At 37.0% G+C, this 17,119-nt stretch overlaps 1 protein-coding gene across 1 annotated transcript in view; it reads right to left on the bottom strand.

Moving 5' to 3' along the window:
• The window catches only part of LOC131030051 (pre-mRNA-processing factor 19), a 50,829-nt gene that overhangs the window by 16,409 nt on the left and 17,301 nt on the right, over positions 1 to 17,119 (bottom strand). The window contains exons 3-4 of the mRNA XM_057960732.2: positions 2,619 to 2,690; positions 2,368 to 2,430 (exon numbers count right to left, since the gene is read on the bottom strand). Of these exons, the coding sequence (XP_057816715.2) occupies positions 2,368 to 2,430; positions 2,619 to 2,690 (135 nt within the window). The remainder of the gene's footprint in view (positions 1 to 2,367; positions 2,431 to 2,618; positions 2,691 to 17,119) is intronic.

The following is a 17,119-nucleotide window of genomic DNA, read 5'->3' as shown; positions in this document are numbered from 1 at the left end:
GGACTAATCTGAATTGGAGCATCCGTTTGCCTTTGTTTTTCTTGGCAAGGTAGACAAAAGATAAAGTTGACAAAAGTGAAGAGTAAACATTGAAGAAGTAGCAAGGAAAAGTCAGACAACCAGTGTTACCGGGAGATGCACATTCTAAATCAGTGATTCCTACCTATTATACTCCAGCACTAGTTCCAGTACGAGCTCTATCCAATATGGATACTCAATTTATATAAGCTGTTTGAGATGATTGAAATCCATGAGCTAAAAAGCTCATGTAAAGGCAGAAAATGGACTGCTGCCTTGGGTATTGGCAATAACAATGTCATTTCTTGTAAGGCCATTGTAAAAAAAATGAGTTCTTGGCAGTTGAAGAATTGATAAACGCATTTTACTGCCATCCACAACAAAGATCAACAAATTTCAAACCAGTCTGATGTCAGCCTACTCTTCAATTATGTGAAATTGTCCATAATCTAGTATTGACACATTTTGAATCCTTACCAGACATTCATGACTTTAATAGTGCAGGTCATCTAGTTTTGCCTCTTGAGGATATTAATTAATAGTTGTCCTTAAAAAGGTTGCCATGTTTTAAATCAAAATTCCCATTTCTATTGAAAAGATTAAAAACAGAAAAATACAGTGGCTGACCTCAAATAAAGGAGGCAAAATATCTATCCTATCTGAATTACTCAAAAGCCAAAACTAATCACAAAAGGTACCCTAGAGACAGATATTTGAACATTACGTCAAACTTACAAAACAGGTAAAATAAAATTATGACTTTAATAGAAAATATCAAATTCAATCATCTAAAATTCAACCTCTAGGGAAATCTCCCTTCTTTAGCTACAAGCATTCTCGAACTTCAAGAAAGTTAAAAATAAATAAAAGCTAGTATCTTTCCTCATCAATATATCACTCTCTTTCTTCTTTTCTTATTCTCCACTGTTTCATTCAAACATGAAAAGGCACTACTGAATGCACATAAAGACACTTTTTTATCCACAAAAGCATTTCCTCTTTCTGATCCCAAGTTTTACAACTTAAATGACAAGCAGCCTCCTCCATCTTAGCAGAATCTTTTGAACTTCAATGCAACAGTTGTAAAAAGATGAGTATTAACCATCTTGCCTATCTTTTCCACTCCCCAGTTAGCCACTCGGTCTGTCACACTATTTACTAACATCCTGATATGTTGCTACGAGATCTCAAAATTCTCAGTTTCCATCTCAATTTCCTGAATGATATTGTTTATTTACCTGTCATTGCATTTCCTATTGTTTCAATAATTAACATCGAATACCCTTCCACCTGATGTTTCAAACAACCCCCCCCCTGGCACGCACACCAGTGTACCCGATACAGATATGGGTATGAAATGGCACAGATACGGCCTTGAAACCATTCCCCTATGTACCCAAAATTAGGGTAATTTTAGAGCACTGCCAGATACGTTTAGATTCGGCATCTGAGTGTCTTTTGGAGAAAAAACATGAAAAATCCGTCGCATGGGTATCAATGATCACCATTGAGTTCGTGATCAGATTGGTAACTCAAAGACTACTCAGGAATGCACACCAGGGAAGCCGGGAATGCATACAAAAAACAAGTTCAATTTATTTCCCATGAGAAATATAGTTCTTAAACTATTCTGCTTTTAGTTTTTCATCATAAATATTTATAATTTTACTAATATGTAATAGATGTAACAGGATTTTAACATTAAAATTTATATAAATTTTAATACTTTTGAAATAGTTAAATAAAATCACACTTACATTTAAATTAAAAATTAAAATAAATAAAATATAATATAATTTAACTATCAACAATAAATAATAGTTAAATATTCCGACATTTAAATAGCCATATCCGTATTGGACACTGTATCCATATCCATGTCCATGCAACTTTGTGTTAAACACATTCGCATATATTAAAGACATCTTAGTACTACTTGTACATGTAATACCATGAAGCCAATAACATCACCATTAAAACTGAAGACTCATAAGTTGTAACAAAAATTTAAATTAAGTAAAATCGCCAGCCTCATCAAATACTCAAAAGCATTGCAAAATCACAAAAATTTTATGAAGCCAATAACATCACCATTAAAACTGAAGACTCATAAGTTGTAACAAAAATTTAAATTAAGTAAAATCGCCAGCCTCATCAAATACTCAAAAGCATTGCAAAATCACAAAGATTTTTGTATCTTACAGAAACAATCGTCATAATTATTGATGAAGCTACAGCAATAAGAATAAAAAACTCTTATCCCTCCTAATTGTAAGAGTCCAGATACTAAATTCCATTTATTTGAAGAGTGCTAATAAAAATCACATTCAAAGGTAGAGCAAAACATACATTCTGAAACAGACCAAGCATCCCAGGAATGCTTGCAGCTTGTAATGGTCTCGGTTTTACTGCCTGCAAATATTAAAAACAAGTTCACAACCAAAAACAAAAATTTACTTCAGCTTGTCCAAAAAGCTCTTGTTCCAAATTACATTAAAATACTTAGAAGGTACAATTTCAAACTTTGTATAAATCCTCATAAGCTGAAGGACTTTGTGTAAATCCTCATAAGCTGAAGGTTATTCTGCTCAAAAACATACCTTTGATGTCTTGATTGGAACCAAGTCGTCTGTTGACAGTGACTCTCCCGTGATAGGACATACGCCATATTCCTACAAAAGTGAGCACCATTAAAACCAGTTCTCGGTCCATCATGACTTAAACCAAACATATCTGTCTGGACGAAGGGAGACTTTAATTATGTCTACAGCTTAATTATCATGTATTTTACATAACAGGAAAGTTATTTCCCTATATTGTCACATTAAAAAATCCTGGGCTGGTTTGCACAGAACATTATACTTCTTATATCCAGTTTACACAATTAGATAAATCACAATCAGCTCTCAATTTAATTTTAAATATTTTCCAAAGCATTCTAAGACAGATTCATAAGTCCCAAGTTTGCAGAAAAAGTTTATATAAGATTACTTAACAAACCAATCTTAATTATCATGTAACTTGCAAAGAACTGTTTCTGTATACGGTGAATTCTCATGGACCTAATAATGGTAGTTAAAAGGATATAAGAAAAAGAAGTTGCAAACAAAGAGTTCTATAACTCTGCCAGTGCTATATACTCATATTCTAACTTTTGCTTAATTGTAGAAGTTACAATCCAATAATCCTTTGATTCAGACCACCTAAGACAACCGGATAAATAATGTCTTTCTATGATTTTTGTTCCAATTTATGCAGCATTCTGCTAAGCTGAACTTTTTATAATAAAACTACTAAGTATTTACTAATCCCTTAAATAAGTTCTAAGTATTTACACCCGAGTACAAACCCTAGGCATACCTAGAGTAAAACCAGATCCGAGGCACATACCAGACCAGTATAGTAGGTGACATACCCAGCACAAATCCAGTCCTGGGTATGAAACTTGGGCATACCCAGGAGGGACCAGACTCATGCCCTGTATCCAGTTTGGTTCGGTACGGATACACCCTCAGAAATAGGCGAACCTGATAACATAGCTTTGAATTATTTTAGTTTGATCTGTTAAAGCTGTCATATCCAACTTTTGGCTTATTTTATTTCAAAAATAAGATTCAAGTAGAAAATCAGGTAAGATCTTCTACAATACAAATCAGGTAAGCAGCCCTGACTTGAATGTCATGTTCCCTTTTTTGGACTAAAACTAGTATAGATTTCTTCAATACAGATAACTAAAAAAATGCTGAGAGATATCAATATGGATCTTTTTTATTTGCTTAAAGTTATTTTGTTTTATTCTTGAACTAGAGACCATTTGGTAATGTCTACTAATAATTTTTTAAAATTGTTGATAAATTTTAATTGTAAAATGGTAGATTAATTTTTATATTTTTATTTAATTGTTTAGAATCTAAAAAATAAATAGTATTTATATATCTATCTAAAAAATATAATTTTGAGGCCCGTTCATGGGCTTTCTATGGTTAATCTTACTCTTAGCGATGGAAGGGTCTCAGAGGGTGTGGGGTAAGCCGGAGCAAGGAAGGGTCAAGATAAATTTTGATGGGGCTTCGAGAGGTAACCCGGGAATTTCAGGTGCAAAGCTCAATACCAGAGTTCCATGACTCGCGGCGAGTCACGCGAGTCAGCGGGCCGAGTGACCTCCGCCGGGTCACGACGACCCTGACCCGGGCCTAGACTCGCCGAGTCCGAGGGTCGTGACCCGGCCGGCGCAGCTTGCAAAAAGTGGACGCTAAAACAAAAAAAACATAACACATTTTTATTATGTTTTGTGCCATTTGCCTTTGTTATAACCCTAAAAGGGATTGCCATTCAGTTTTATGAGTGGAAGAGAGGAAAAAAGAGAGGAAGAGTTTTGCAACCAGCTGAGAGGAAGAGGTGAAAAACTTGCACAAATCACATTGGGGCAGCACTACAGTTGCATTGAGCGCATCAAGGAGCTCATTTCAAACACTTGTCAACAAATTTGAAAGAGGTAAGTTTTAATTTTTATTGATTTTGTTGGTTTTTTTTCTATATTATGGATTTTTTCATTTTTTTTTAATTTTTTTTTGAACTTCAGCTTTCCAAATCTATATTGTTGCTTGCATACTTCAATGATTCAATCACAATGACATAAATAGAACAATAGCATAGCAAACCCTAGACTTTTTTTTTGAAAAAATTGTATACATGTATTTATAATTTTTTCTAAAAAAAATCTAGGGTTTGCTGATTTTTCTGAATTGTTAATTTCTTTCTTTGAAATTTGAAAATTTTCAAGAAAAAACACAATGCACAAATTAGTCTTTGCTGATTTTTTTTAATTAGTTTAAAATTTTAAATTTAAAACTTTGTCAAACACAATGCTCAAATGGTGATTTGTAAAATTGTCTTATTGCAGCAGCCCTCACGTTTTGAAAACAATTTTTTTTCCTAATGGCTCATCCTAATCCTCCACCTAGGAAACATGGTCAAAAAGATGAGGCATGGAAATACACTGAAGAATTCCCTGGTAGACAAAGAAATCAAACCAAGTGTATGTTTTGTAAGGAAATTAACCATGGGGGGATAAATAGATTAAAATATCATATTGCTGGCATACGTGGTCATGATACTGAGCCTTGTGACAAGGCAACTCCCGAAGCAATCCGTTTTTGTTACGTCCTATTAGAAAACTTTGAAATACATAAGCAAACCAAAAAAAGACAAAGAGAGGAGTTATGTCATATTGGTTCCCCTCCATCCACATCCGCATCCGGCTCCACATCCACAGCTGCATCCATAGTTTGTGTTGGAGAGGGTTCTTCTATGCCTCCCTTTCGTCCTAGTGCTTCTGCTAGTGCCAGTACTTCTATTCCTACTCCTAGTCACACTTTTGGTCCTAGAGTGCGAAAATCCAAGATAGACAATTTTTTTGTACCACGCACTACTCCTGGCGCACAACCCTCGCTTGAGAGCATGTCTTGGAACAAGGAGGTCCATGATGCAGGAAGAAAAGCAATTTGCAAGTTTTGGTACTTCTGCAACATTCCATTTATTGCAGCCAGGTACTTTTTTATTTGATTGTTTTAAATTAAAATTTAAAATTTTATGGTTTGAATTTGAAAGTTGAAATTGAAATTGAACTTTTCTTATTTAATCTATTTCAATTTGTGACAGATCTCCTTATTGGCAAGGCATGATTGATGCAGTAACCATTTGTGGGTCAGGGTTTAAAGCCCCTAGTGATACTGAGTTGAGTGGCCCTCTCTTGTTGGAAATGGTGGAAGATATGAAAGTTGACCTAGAGGACCACCGCCAATCTTGGAGCCAGAAGGGTTGCACCATCATGACAGATGGTTGGACTGATAGGAGGAATAGAACACTCCTAAATTTTCTTGTTTCCAGCGGAGGTGATTGATCATTTTACTTCTCTATATGCATTGTGATTGAAATTGAATAATTTACATTCTAATTTATTGATAATTAATTTGTTTTATTTTTAGGATCCACCATGTTTTTGAAGTCCATCGATGCTTCCTCACATGTCAAAAAAGTGGCATACTTATGTGAGGCTATTGAGGAAGTTATAGATGAGGTGGGGGAAGAAAATGTGGTGCAAGTGGTGACGGATAATGCAGCAAGTTATGTTGCTGCAGGTAAACTTTAAAAGTTTTCTTTTAAGTTTTAACTTTTAACTTTTTAACGTTTAAATATTATAGTTAAAATTTCACATCTAATTCTTTAACTAATTTAAAATTGTTGCAGGAAAACTTTTGATGGAGAGGCACCCAAAAATCTTTTGGTCTCCATGTGCGGCCCATTGCCTTGACCTCATGCTGGAGGATATAGGTAAGCTTGGATGGGTGAAAGAATGCGTTGAAAGGGCCAAGAATATATGCAAATTTATTTACAATCATGCATTGGTCCTTAGCATTATGAGGCAATACACGGGGGAAAGGGAGTTGGCTCGTCCTGGTATAACGAGATTTGCCTCAAATTTCCTCACATTGAAATCCTTGTTAAAATCAAAGGCATCTTTGAGGCGCATGTTTGTTGGTGAGGAGTGGACTTCCTCATCCTATGCTACGACCACTGCAGGGATGGATGTAGTAGATTGCATTTTTGATGAGCTAGGTTTTTGGATCCCTTGTGCAGAGATCGGCAGGTAATCTTATAAATTTATAATATTATATGCATATTTTTGTTTTGTTTGCATTGTGCAACTTTGCAATTTTTCTTATTTTCATGCACACTTGTGAGTTAACTATTTTTGTTTAACATTATTTGCAGGTCACTGAGCCCCTAGTAGTTCTCCTACGAGTTGTTGATGGGGAGAAGCCCGCTGTGGGCTACATATATGAGGGCATGGATAGGGCCAAGGAGGCCATTAGATCCATATATGCTGGAGTTGAGGATAAGTATAGGCCCATTTGGGACATAATTGATAGAAGATGGCATAACCAACTTCATAGGCCCATCCATGCAGCAGCTTATTACCTCAATCCATCATTTCGTTTCCGTGCTGATTTCAAAGCGGATGAGGAGGTTCTTAGTGGGCTATATTCAGTAGTACAACGGATGGTCACTGATACCACAGCTACACTTCTTGAGATGGATGCATTTAATAATGCATCAAGGGCAATCTTTGCCAACCAATTGTGCAAAGAGGGTCGGACAAAATTGCAGCCAGGTAGAAAATTCTAAAGTTTATGACATGCATTTTTATTTTTCATTTTATAATCTACGTTTAAAGTTGGAAATGAGACTAATGTTTTTTTCTTTTCCTTATCTCAGATAGATGGTGGCAAATGTTTGGGCCTTCAACCCCAAACCTTCAAAAAATTGCCATCCGCATATTGAGCCAGCCGTGCAGCGCTTCTGGATGTGAGCGCAACTGGAGCATGTTCGAGCACATCCACTCGAAGAGGCGAAATAGATTGTCTGTGGAGAGGTTGAATGATCTAGTCTTTGTTCATTACAACCTCCGTCTCAGGACCAGACAGATTTTGGACGATGACTCCTCTCCGATCACTCTAGAGGAAGTCGAACCCGAGTCCAATTGGCTCACTGAGTCCACCGATCCAGTCTTCACTGATGAGGACCTTGAGTGGGTTGACCAGGCAGACAGAGAGGCTGAGGCTGTGGCTATGGCAGAGGAGGAGGATAGAGCACGATCAGGCACAGCACCTATGGCTACTCAGACTGGCACATCACAGGCAGAGACTATGGCTACTCAGTCATCCAGGACCTACCTTAGACGCCTTTGTAGGAGGCGGATAGACGAGCCTGAGCCTGAGCCTGAGCCATAGACTTGTTTTTTTTTACACTTTACAGTTAGATATATGTTTGGGAACATTTGAAGTCATGGATTTTATATTATACATTGGACAACATTTATAACTCTATAGATCTATGTTTTCTAATTCCTTCAGCTACAATTTACATTTCTACGCATGTGATGGATGTATGTTTATGTATGTGATCAAATTAGCTTCTATTTGATGATGTTATAGTGTCTTTAAGCTTAATTCAATAATGGGTGTATGAAACAAGTTTTAAATCGTTAAAAATCTCTAAATTTCAAGGGTTTTCTTATTTTGCCGAGTCGTTGCCGAGTCATTGCCGAGTCCGAGCTGAGTCACGAGTCGAGTCAGCCTTGCCGAGTCAGAGCCGAGCCCAAGTCTAGGAACTTTGCTCAATACAAAGAGGAGGCACGGAGAGGGTGGAAAGCCCTAAAAGTTTTTGTGCAACTGATGGAAATTGAGGCAATGTTACGACAATCTAAGGAGGAGGAGGAAGCGTTGGTATGCAAGCGATTGAGGTCGAGGAAGCGAAAGGCAGGCGACGAACAGACCCTGGCAATTGCCCCAGGTAGTTCTTCCTAATTTGCTTTAACAACAGTGCTTTTTTAGCTTGGGAGATCTTTCCCTGTTTTTTGTGAATTCTAGTCTATGTCATACTCAATGTGTGCATTACTGCACATTACCGTCTGGTAGCGAATTTGTTTTGAGCAATTCTGCAAACATTTTTTTGGTTGGTGGTTTGTAAAGATGGTTTTGGGTGGGTGGTTTATGGCTGGGTGGGGTGGGTTGGATGGTTGGTTTTTTTTGCTGGGTGGTTTTATGCAGTAACTACTTTTTTCCGTTTGAAGTTGTAACTTTCCATTTTCTATATTAATAAAAACCTATATTATCAATCAAAATATATATATATATATAATTTTGATGAGGACATATATTAATTTTCATGTGGTATATATTTTGGAAATGTTGTGTTTACAATTATATATTAATATTTTGACATGTAAATGGATGTCAAATTTAAGGTAGATTAAGAGTTTTGTTAACACACTCACACATTACACTCCACCCCTTGCTGCCATTGTAAAATGCCTCTCGGCATTGATAAAATATATCCATTTAGGTTGGGCCCAATTATTTCTAATTAAAAAAGGCAATTTAATATAATATTATTATTAAAAAGAAGTTTTTAAATATTTAATTAGAATAAAAGTATTTCATTAAATGCTTGGGCCCAAAAACAAAAAAGATCGTTTGATCATCCACCTCAACCTATACAGTTTGAAAACTATTCTAAAATCGTTGTCGATGCATGTTCTAGTTCTAGAGGACAAAACCCCTTGTTTCCAATCCAGATTATTTCAGCAAAGACCTAATCTGACTGTTAGCAACTATCCTTCAATGGTGTCAAGGCAAGATTGGAAAATTTTTAAGATAGTTTTTCAAGGTTTTGTGGGCATTTTTCAGCAACTTCGAAGGCTGATCTAACTGGGCAGAAATTAATTTAGCAGGTCACCCTAGCGAAATAAGAGAACTTGATTATCTTGTAATTTTTCTAGGATTTCAGCACTACTAAACTGAGGTCAGACCTGAGCCAATTCTGCCAGCCATACACTATCCCAGATGCTGTACAACATACCAGACCAATCCGTTTAGTTTAGCTGAGCAAAACTTTAAAAAAAGCATTTTTAGAGTTTTAAGCAGCAGAAAATTAATTCATGATTTTTCCAATGCCCATACAGCAGCAGGAACATTTACAGCCAGTTGACTGTAAAGATCCGGCAGTGAGTGTTAAAAATTTGAAATTTTCTGAAAAGTGTATTTTGGCAATGTAAAAGGCTGTTCTTAAGTTTTTGGGAAGAGTTTTTAAGTTACATCTGCCACCTAGGGTTTATCATATCAAATTCTAAATTTCCAACAACATCTAGGGTTTGATTTCCAAATCATAAATTTAATCATTTGAATTTTATACTAGCTGTCATTTTTAAGTTTTATCAGTGTTCCACGGATGTTGGGAATGGGGAGACACAGGGACGGGCTTCGGGAACGAGGGGGCAAAGAGAAAAAGTTTTGGGGACGGATTTCGGGGACGGGGGGACTTGGGGCCTGAGAGGGAGAAATGTGTTTCCGTGAAACACTGAGTTTTATTGAAATATCAGAAAAAAAACCAATGTTTAACATAAATCTTGTTTGGTGACATTACAGTGGTATCAGAACAAAAGAGACTGCCAGCCTGTTTTATTAAAATAATATTATATCTATTTTATAATGGTCATCTTAGTTGTCAACTTAGTTGTCTTTTTTAATTCGTTTAGTGTAACTACTACTTCTTTTATTAGAAGGCGTAGTTAGCTTTTTAGCTTTTTTAAGTGTTTTAGCTTTTTAACTTCATGTTGAAGCTTCAGTTGAACAGTTTGTTCTTTCTAGAACACCGTCTTGTAATTCTCTTTATATAAGTTGTATATTCATGAATAAAGTATTCAATTATTTTTCATGGTATCAAAGTTGGTCAATGGGATTTTTCAGAATTTGGCGAATTTTTTAATAAAAAAATTTGTAAGCCTCTACTTGAAATTTATTTCCAGAAAAAAAAATTGAAGTGATAAAAAAATCATTAGTCTTTTTTTCTAAGGGCCTGCTGAAGGAGGGTTTTTGGGAATCATGAGCTAGGGTTTTTCTGATAACCAAAGTCTCTGGTTTTTGTTTTTCTGTTGGCGAGGGTTTCATTTTTACTGGTTGCGTGGAGAAATTTCGGCAATTTCTGGACGAGTTTTTCTTTGGGCAGATTATTTTTCATGTCTAAAAGTTCTAGTTTTTCACGCTTTTGTTATGCTCGTGGGCATCATTGATTTCAGTCTAAGCGCCTTTTTTCCGTCGCACATTTTCCTTTTCATGCCCCTCTCTCTCTATGTTGCGATTTTTTTTGCGACCCATGTTTTTTAGCACGCATTTTTCCTCTACATATTTCTACGACGTATTTTGGGTTTTTTCTCCAACAATTTCATTTTCACAGATGTGTCGGGTTTCATCTCACGCAACGGTTGTTCTACCTGCTTCCTGTGAGATGTTTTCCAAAAATTATGGATTTCTTCTACGTTTTTTTTCAAAACGCACCAAGAGTTTGGTTATTTTGGCGATCTCTTTCACGATTTTCTATTGGGGGACGCGATTCTGTGAAGGGTTTTCTTTCTGCAAACACGCATGCTAGGGTTTCATGCAGCGTTGTGTCTACAGATTCCATGTCTCTTTCTTTCAGTGACAATCCTGGACCTGACTTCAGCTCAACTTGTTTCTACAGATTTCGTGGGTTCCATCTGCAACTTAGTTAGAAATTTTTTTGGCTGAGTTTTTTTGGGTTTGTTGTTCGTGGCACTTTTTGCCTGACAAAAGGTTTTTTTCATGCGACGACGATGAGAGGGCTCACGATGGAAGTGTTTGGTTTTTCTAATTTTTTTTCCTTAAAGAAATTAGTGCTGGTTTTCTTCTAATTTTCTCCTAAAACTTATCCGGTGGTTTTTAAATAATTTTTTTCCCCTTTAAAATTTATTTTGAGTATTTATAATTTTGTCTTCAAAAAAATTATTTCTGGTTTTTTATTATTTTTTGAGGAAAAAAAAATTATTTGTATGGGTTTTCTGGTTTTTTTTTACCACAAAAAATCATGGGAGGGTTTTCATTATTTTTCCTCAAAATTATTTTAGGATTTTAATGATTTTTTCCTCAATAATTGTCTAAGGGTTTTCACAATTTTTTCCTCAAATTGTTTGTGGGTTTTCACATTTTTTCTTCAAAAATTGTTTGTTGGGTTTTGATCGATTTTTCTCCTCAAAGAAAAATCATGTATCTTCTATAATTCGATGTCCGCGTGGGATTTTGTTATTCTGAGATTTTATTGTTTTTTCCACAAAAACGATTATTTGAATTTTGAAACCTCAAATTTATGGGTTTCTCAATTTTGTCCTCAAAAATCGTGTTTGTTGCTCTTTGGAGGGTTTGTCGATTTTTTCTCAAAATTATGGTTTCAGGTTCAGTAATTCGTGTGTGAGGATTACATCAAGTTGGACAGCTTCCGATACTCTTGGTCATTAACATTCTGCAAATCCTGGGAGGGTATCTGTGGCAGCAGAGTGGTGTTCTTTGCATTTGTGATCAAAAGATCTTCAATGTCTTATGTAGGATATTGAGTACGATGAACATTAGGGATGTTGTTTGTAACTAGGTAAAAATGGGTTCGGATTGCCTAAGGCAACATCCGAACCCATATAGGACTGGATCCTATCCTAAAGGGGTAACGTGCCCCCAAGTTGAGCCCAGCCCTATACCTCCACGCCACAATAAATAAATTGGCGCCAAAAGAGGGAGGTCGGCTTGGATTTAAAAAAGGCTAAGGACTCATATAAATAAAGGTTAAATTGCAAATGCAAATACAATTCAGTTATCCATGAAATCAGCGAATTAGCTCTGCAAACAAGAGGTGCGAAATCACCAAAGAAGGTTGTGCGAATTTGTCCAAGGATTGGGCGAACTTATTCAAGAGGATATAGGGCATTTTGGTGCAGTCTTGAAGCATGCAAAAAGGGCAGATCTGATATATAAAGATCAAATTCAGAAAAGCAAGCTAAGTATTGTATTTGTGCAATAAGAGTGAATACATAATCTGACCTGTGGGTCTTTAATGCTGGGTTTTTCCACCTTGGAGGTTTTCCCAAGGTATTTGTGTTTGTCTCTTGGTTCCTTGTTTCATTCTTGAATTTACTTGATTATAGTTTACTAAATTACAAATCTGATTAATAAACTAGGGCATGATTAAATGTTACAAATCTGATTACTGATCTAGGGCACGAATTTAACAAGGGAGGGTATTAAAATAATATTATATCTATTCTATAATGGTCATCTTCATTGTCAACTTAGTTGTCTTTTTTAATTTTTTTAGTGTAACTACTACTTTTATTAGAAGGCATAGGTAGATTTTTAGTTTTTAGCTTTTTAGCTTTTTTAAGCATTTTAGCTTTTTAACTTCGTGTTGAAGCTTTAGTTGAACGTTTTATTCTTTTTAGAACACCGTCTTGTAATTCTCTTTATATACATTGTATATTTGTGAATAAAGTATTCAATTATTTCTCATGTTTGGGGTCTAACGAATTTTATGATGCAGATCTGAATAGATGCGAGCCAATGAAAAAAAGTGAGGTATCATCAAAAGGGTGATAGGAGAGAAGAAGCAAACATAGAAAAGATGACTAGAGAGATACAACACACTATAGGAGAATCAATGGCAGATATGAGTAGAGCTTTGGTGTGGGTTAAATGAGTAATTGAGAGCATCCAAGCCAAGCCAAAATAATTCAGCAAGAAAAGAGAGTAATTCAGCCAACGCGAGGATTTACATTACAGCAACCAACAATATGTTCCGAGCCAAGTTCCTACAAAGAGATAAAAAAAGATCAATTTGAGAAAAAGCCACAATTGCAGCCTCACACATTGGAAGGTATGGACAAGTATCATGATGCATACGATGTCTGAAGTCAAGAACACATAATGATTTGTCTTTCAAGGAGTTTTATGAGATGATGACAAACAATGGGAACAAATAGTAAAGAAGACATATTCAAAGTCATCAAGATCAGCCACAAAAAGACATACAACAATGATTGGGTAAAATCACCATACTTCTAATAGTTCAAACAAATGGTCAACTAAGGCTTGATTGCAAAAATTGGACACATAATTTCCATTGAAGCCCACGTATGAGAAAGAGGCAATCAAGTTTGCCATGTTACATTTGAAGGGCTTAGCTCATGAATGGTGGTACCACAGCATTATTACACAAGGACATAACTCCATCACTACGTTTAAGGAATTTAGCCACAGTTTGGAAGAAAGATTTGATAGAAATGATCCAAAAGTTCATTTCAGTGAGCTAGCATAGTTGAGGCAAGAAGACACAGTAGAGCAGAATGTGGCAAAAACTCCGAGGTTATCGATGATGGTACACAATGTGAGAGAGAAGAATTTTGCTATATGTGGAGGATCCAGCCAAACCCTCAAGTGTTTAGTTAAGGCCTTTGATCCACAATCACTTTCGGATGCTATCATAACAGCTCTAACTCTAGAGAGTTCAATTCCTAAGAGCAAGGCACCGCCTCTAGTACTGCAAAAGAAACCACTTCAGAAGGAGGTCCCCCCTCCGCAAAATATTTCAACAAAGAAGAAGCCACCAAAAATGAGCTTAGGAGGACAATATCAATTTTACTTGCAAAGAGCCACGAGGACCAAGTCATCAATGCCTTGGCCGTGGTCAAATACATTGCATAAAGGTACATCCGGATGAAGAGATTGAAAAAAGAAGCCAAAACCAAAGGTTGAACATAGAGAGATTTAGGAGGGCAACCTTACTTTACTTTCAGGCACACCTAAGTAACATCCATTTTAGGGCAACCTTACTTTACTTTCAAGCATATCTAAGTATCATCCATTCAAAATTTGTGGGATTTTGCATGGGCAAAAGACCATGGTGTTGATTTATAGTAAAGCCACCCACACCACCATAGATGTGAACTTGGTGTCTATGAGAGGATTGCACACAAAGGATTTCAAATGATTCAATGTAATAGTTGCAAACAGCTTCACCATTCCTTGACTAAAAGGATACAGCAACTTGACATCACATTGGGAGAACATAAGATACGTGACAATTTCTATGTTGTAGTGAAACGGCTTTAGCCGCAAAATATGTCTGGGGCTCATGGATGTTGACCATTAGTGCAAAGTTGACTGTATTATGTTGCTTTCTCTTTTGGCGAACTGATCTATCCTCAAGAAGCTCATCATCATGAAGATCTCCTATTGTCTTGGCCCACCATATAGGCCTGAGGCTAGAAGTACCAACATCTGGCATTGGAGGAACAACATCCCCTAGAGTTTCGGGAACAAATTCATCTGGATGTGAGTCCTGAGGAAAATTGGGTGGTGCTATATCATGACTAGTAGACTCCTCATCTTCAGAGTCAAAATGCTCTGAAGCCCTCCTATCATGGGAACCAAGAGGAAGACGAACACCAACATCAAAAGTCTTAACAGACAGAGTCGCAGAACTAGGAGTAGTAGAAGGCATAAATGGATCAGTAGTCTCATCAACCACAACATCACGATTGAAAATGAGACGATTTGTCTCCACATCAATCAACTTGTAGGCCTTGTGGTTATCGCTATAACCAGTAAACATAAGTGTTTGGCTCTTTGAATCCAGCTTAGCACGTTTGGCATCTGGAATCCATACATGAGCGGTAGAACCGAAGACTTTCAAATGGCCCACTTTAGGCTTGTGTCCTGACCAGGCTTCTTCAAGAATCATCTTCTTAACGGCATGTGTAGGTGACCGATTCAGGAGATAGACTGCAGTGTAAACTGCGTCAGCCCAGTATTTCTTAGGAACATTTCTATGCTCTATAGTAGAACAAGCCATTTCAGTAATGATGCGATTCCTACGTTCAACTACACCATTTTGTTGAGGGGTGTATGGTGTGGTGAGTTGGCGCTTAATGCCATGTGTAGCACAAAATGTAGAGAAGACATTGGAACAAAACTCCCCCCCATTATCTAACCTTAGAGTGACAATCTGAGAACCGGATTCTTTTTCAACTAAGGCCTTAAACTGCTGAAATGTACTGAACACATCTGATTTATTTTTCAGAAAAAATATACCCACATTTTACGACTGAAATAGTCAACAAATAACAAGAAGTACCTGCAACCAATAACGGATGGAGTGTTCATTGGCCCTTATACATCAGCGTGAATCAATTGAAGGACCTTGGAGGCTCACCAAGAATCACCATCCAAGAATGGTGTCTGGTGTTGTTTCCCAGCTTGACAAGCTCCACATACTCCATGATTTTGAGGTTGGATCTCAGGTAGACCAACAACCAAACCCTCCCGATATAACTGAGAGAGAGAGAGTGCACGTTTAAGTGCCCATAACGCTGATGCCAAAGTGTTCTCATGGATGTACTCCTAGCAACCAAAGCGTGCTCCTAAGAATCGTCGAAATCAACAAGTCTATACAAAGCATGATCCTCAAGTCCCATAGCAATTGTAGTACGAGTTTGCCTATCAACAATGATGCAAATGGACGAACTAAAGATAACATCTAATTGAGGATAATGCCTCATGATTTGACTAACGAAGAGGAGATTATGTTCCATGCCTGGAACATAGTAGACATCAAGAAAAAATAAATTTCTACCTCCTTAGTGAATCTGGACAGTGCCCTTACCAGCAACTGTGTACTCTTCTCCTCCTCCGAAGATTATTGAATCCAAGAATGGTTCAAATTTCGTGAACCAATCCCTACGATGAGTAAAATGTCGTGAAACCCCTAAATCAATATACCAAGCAAAAGAGTATACTGGATCTATTGTTCTCTTGGCCATAAAAGCATAGAATGTAGATTCTTTCTACTCTGAGTGCTCTGCGACAATTGCCTTTTGTTGAGACCCTCCCTGCTTCTTTTGTTCAGAAGCCAATCGAATTCAACACTCAGCCTTCATGTGACCAAACATATGACAATAATTGCACTTAATGTTCTTCTTCCTCTTGTTGTCTTGAGAAGAACCAGAGCCTTTCGGCTGAGAAGATTGAGCCTTCCCTTTGTTCTTAGCAGAAGATTTGGCAAAGAACACTTGCGAAATGGAGGGGGAACTGGTACTACTTCCAAACTACTGGCACCATCGATCTTGTTGTAAAAGCTTGTTACAAAGATCGGAAAACTTCAAATCATATTGAGCATTTCAATGAAATGCTCATAAGATTTGGGCAAACTCTTCAGAGTGATGACGACCATGTCCTCTTCCTCCATTGTGCGACCAATCGCCTCAAGTTGGTCACTAATGTCCTTGATCTTTGTCAAGTGATCCTGCAGAGGTGTCCTCTCATCCATCATAATCGAAAAGAGCATGTTCTTCAAAAAGAATGCTCTGCTCTTGTCAGAGGTTTCATGGAGACTCTTCAAATGATCCCATATCTCCTTCGCAATTTTGCCAGACGGTACCTAAGGTAGCTGCTCATCGTTGACAGAGAGTTTAATGAGCACGACTACTCCTCAGTTGCGCTCATCCCATTTGTTCTGATCTTTTCCGGAAGTGATTGGACGTTGAGACGTGCCCAAAACAACTGCATCAAGACATTGGTACTCAAAAATTGTCAACGTGTGCTGCTTCTGTTGATGTGTTTTTTATGCACATGCGAACATGGAATAAAATACCAAGGTATCTTATCCTCTCTTGAACAAAGTTATCCGAATGTTGAAGATTTGC

This window comes from Cryptomeria japonica, chromosome 7, assembly GCF_030272615.1.
Source record: "Cryptomeria japonica chromosome 7, Sugi_1.0, whole genome shotgun sequence".
Lineage (NCBI taxonomy): Eukaryota > Viridiplantae > Streptophyta > Pinopsida > Cupressales > Cupressaceae > Cryptomeria > Cryptomeria japonica.
Note: the sequence above shows the minus strand (reverse complement) of the source record. Positions and strands in the feature narration are given on the sequence as shown.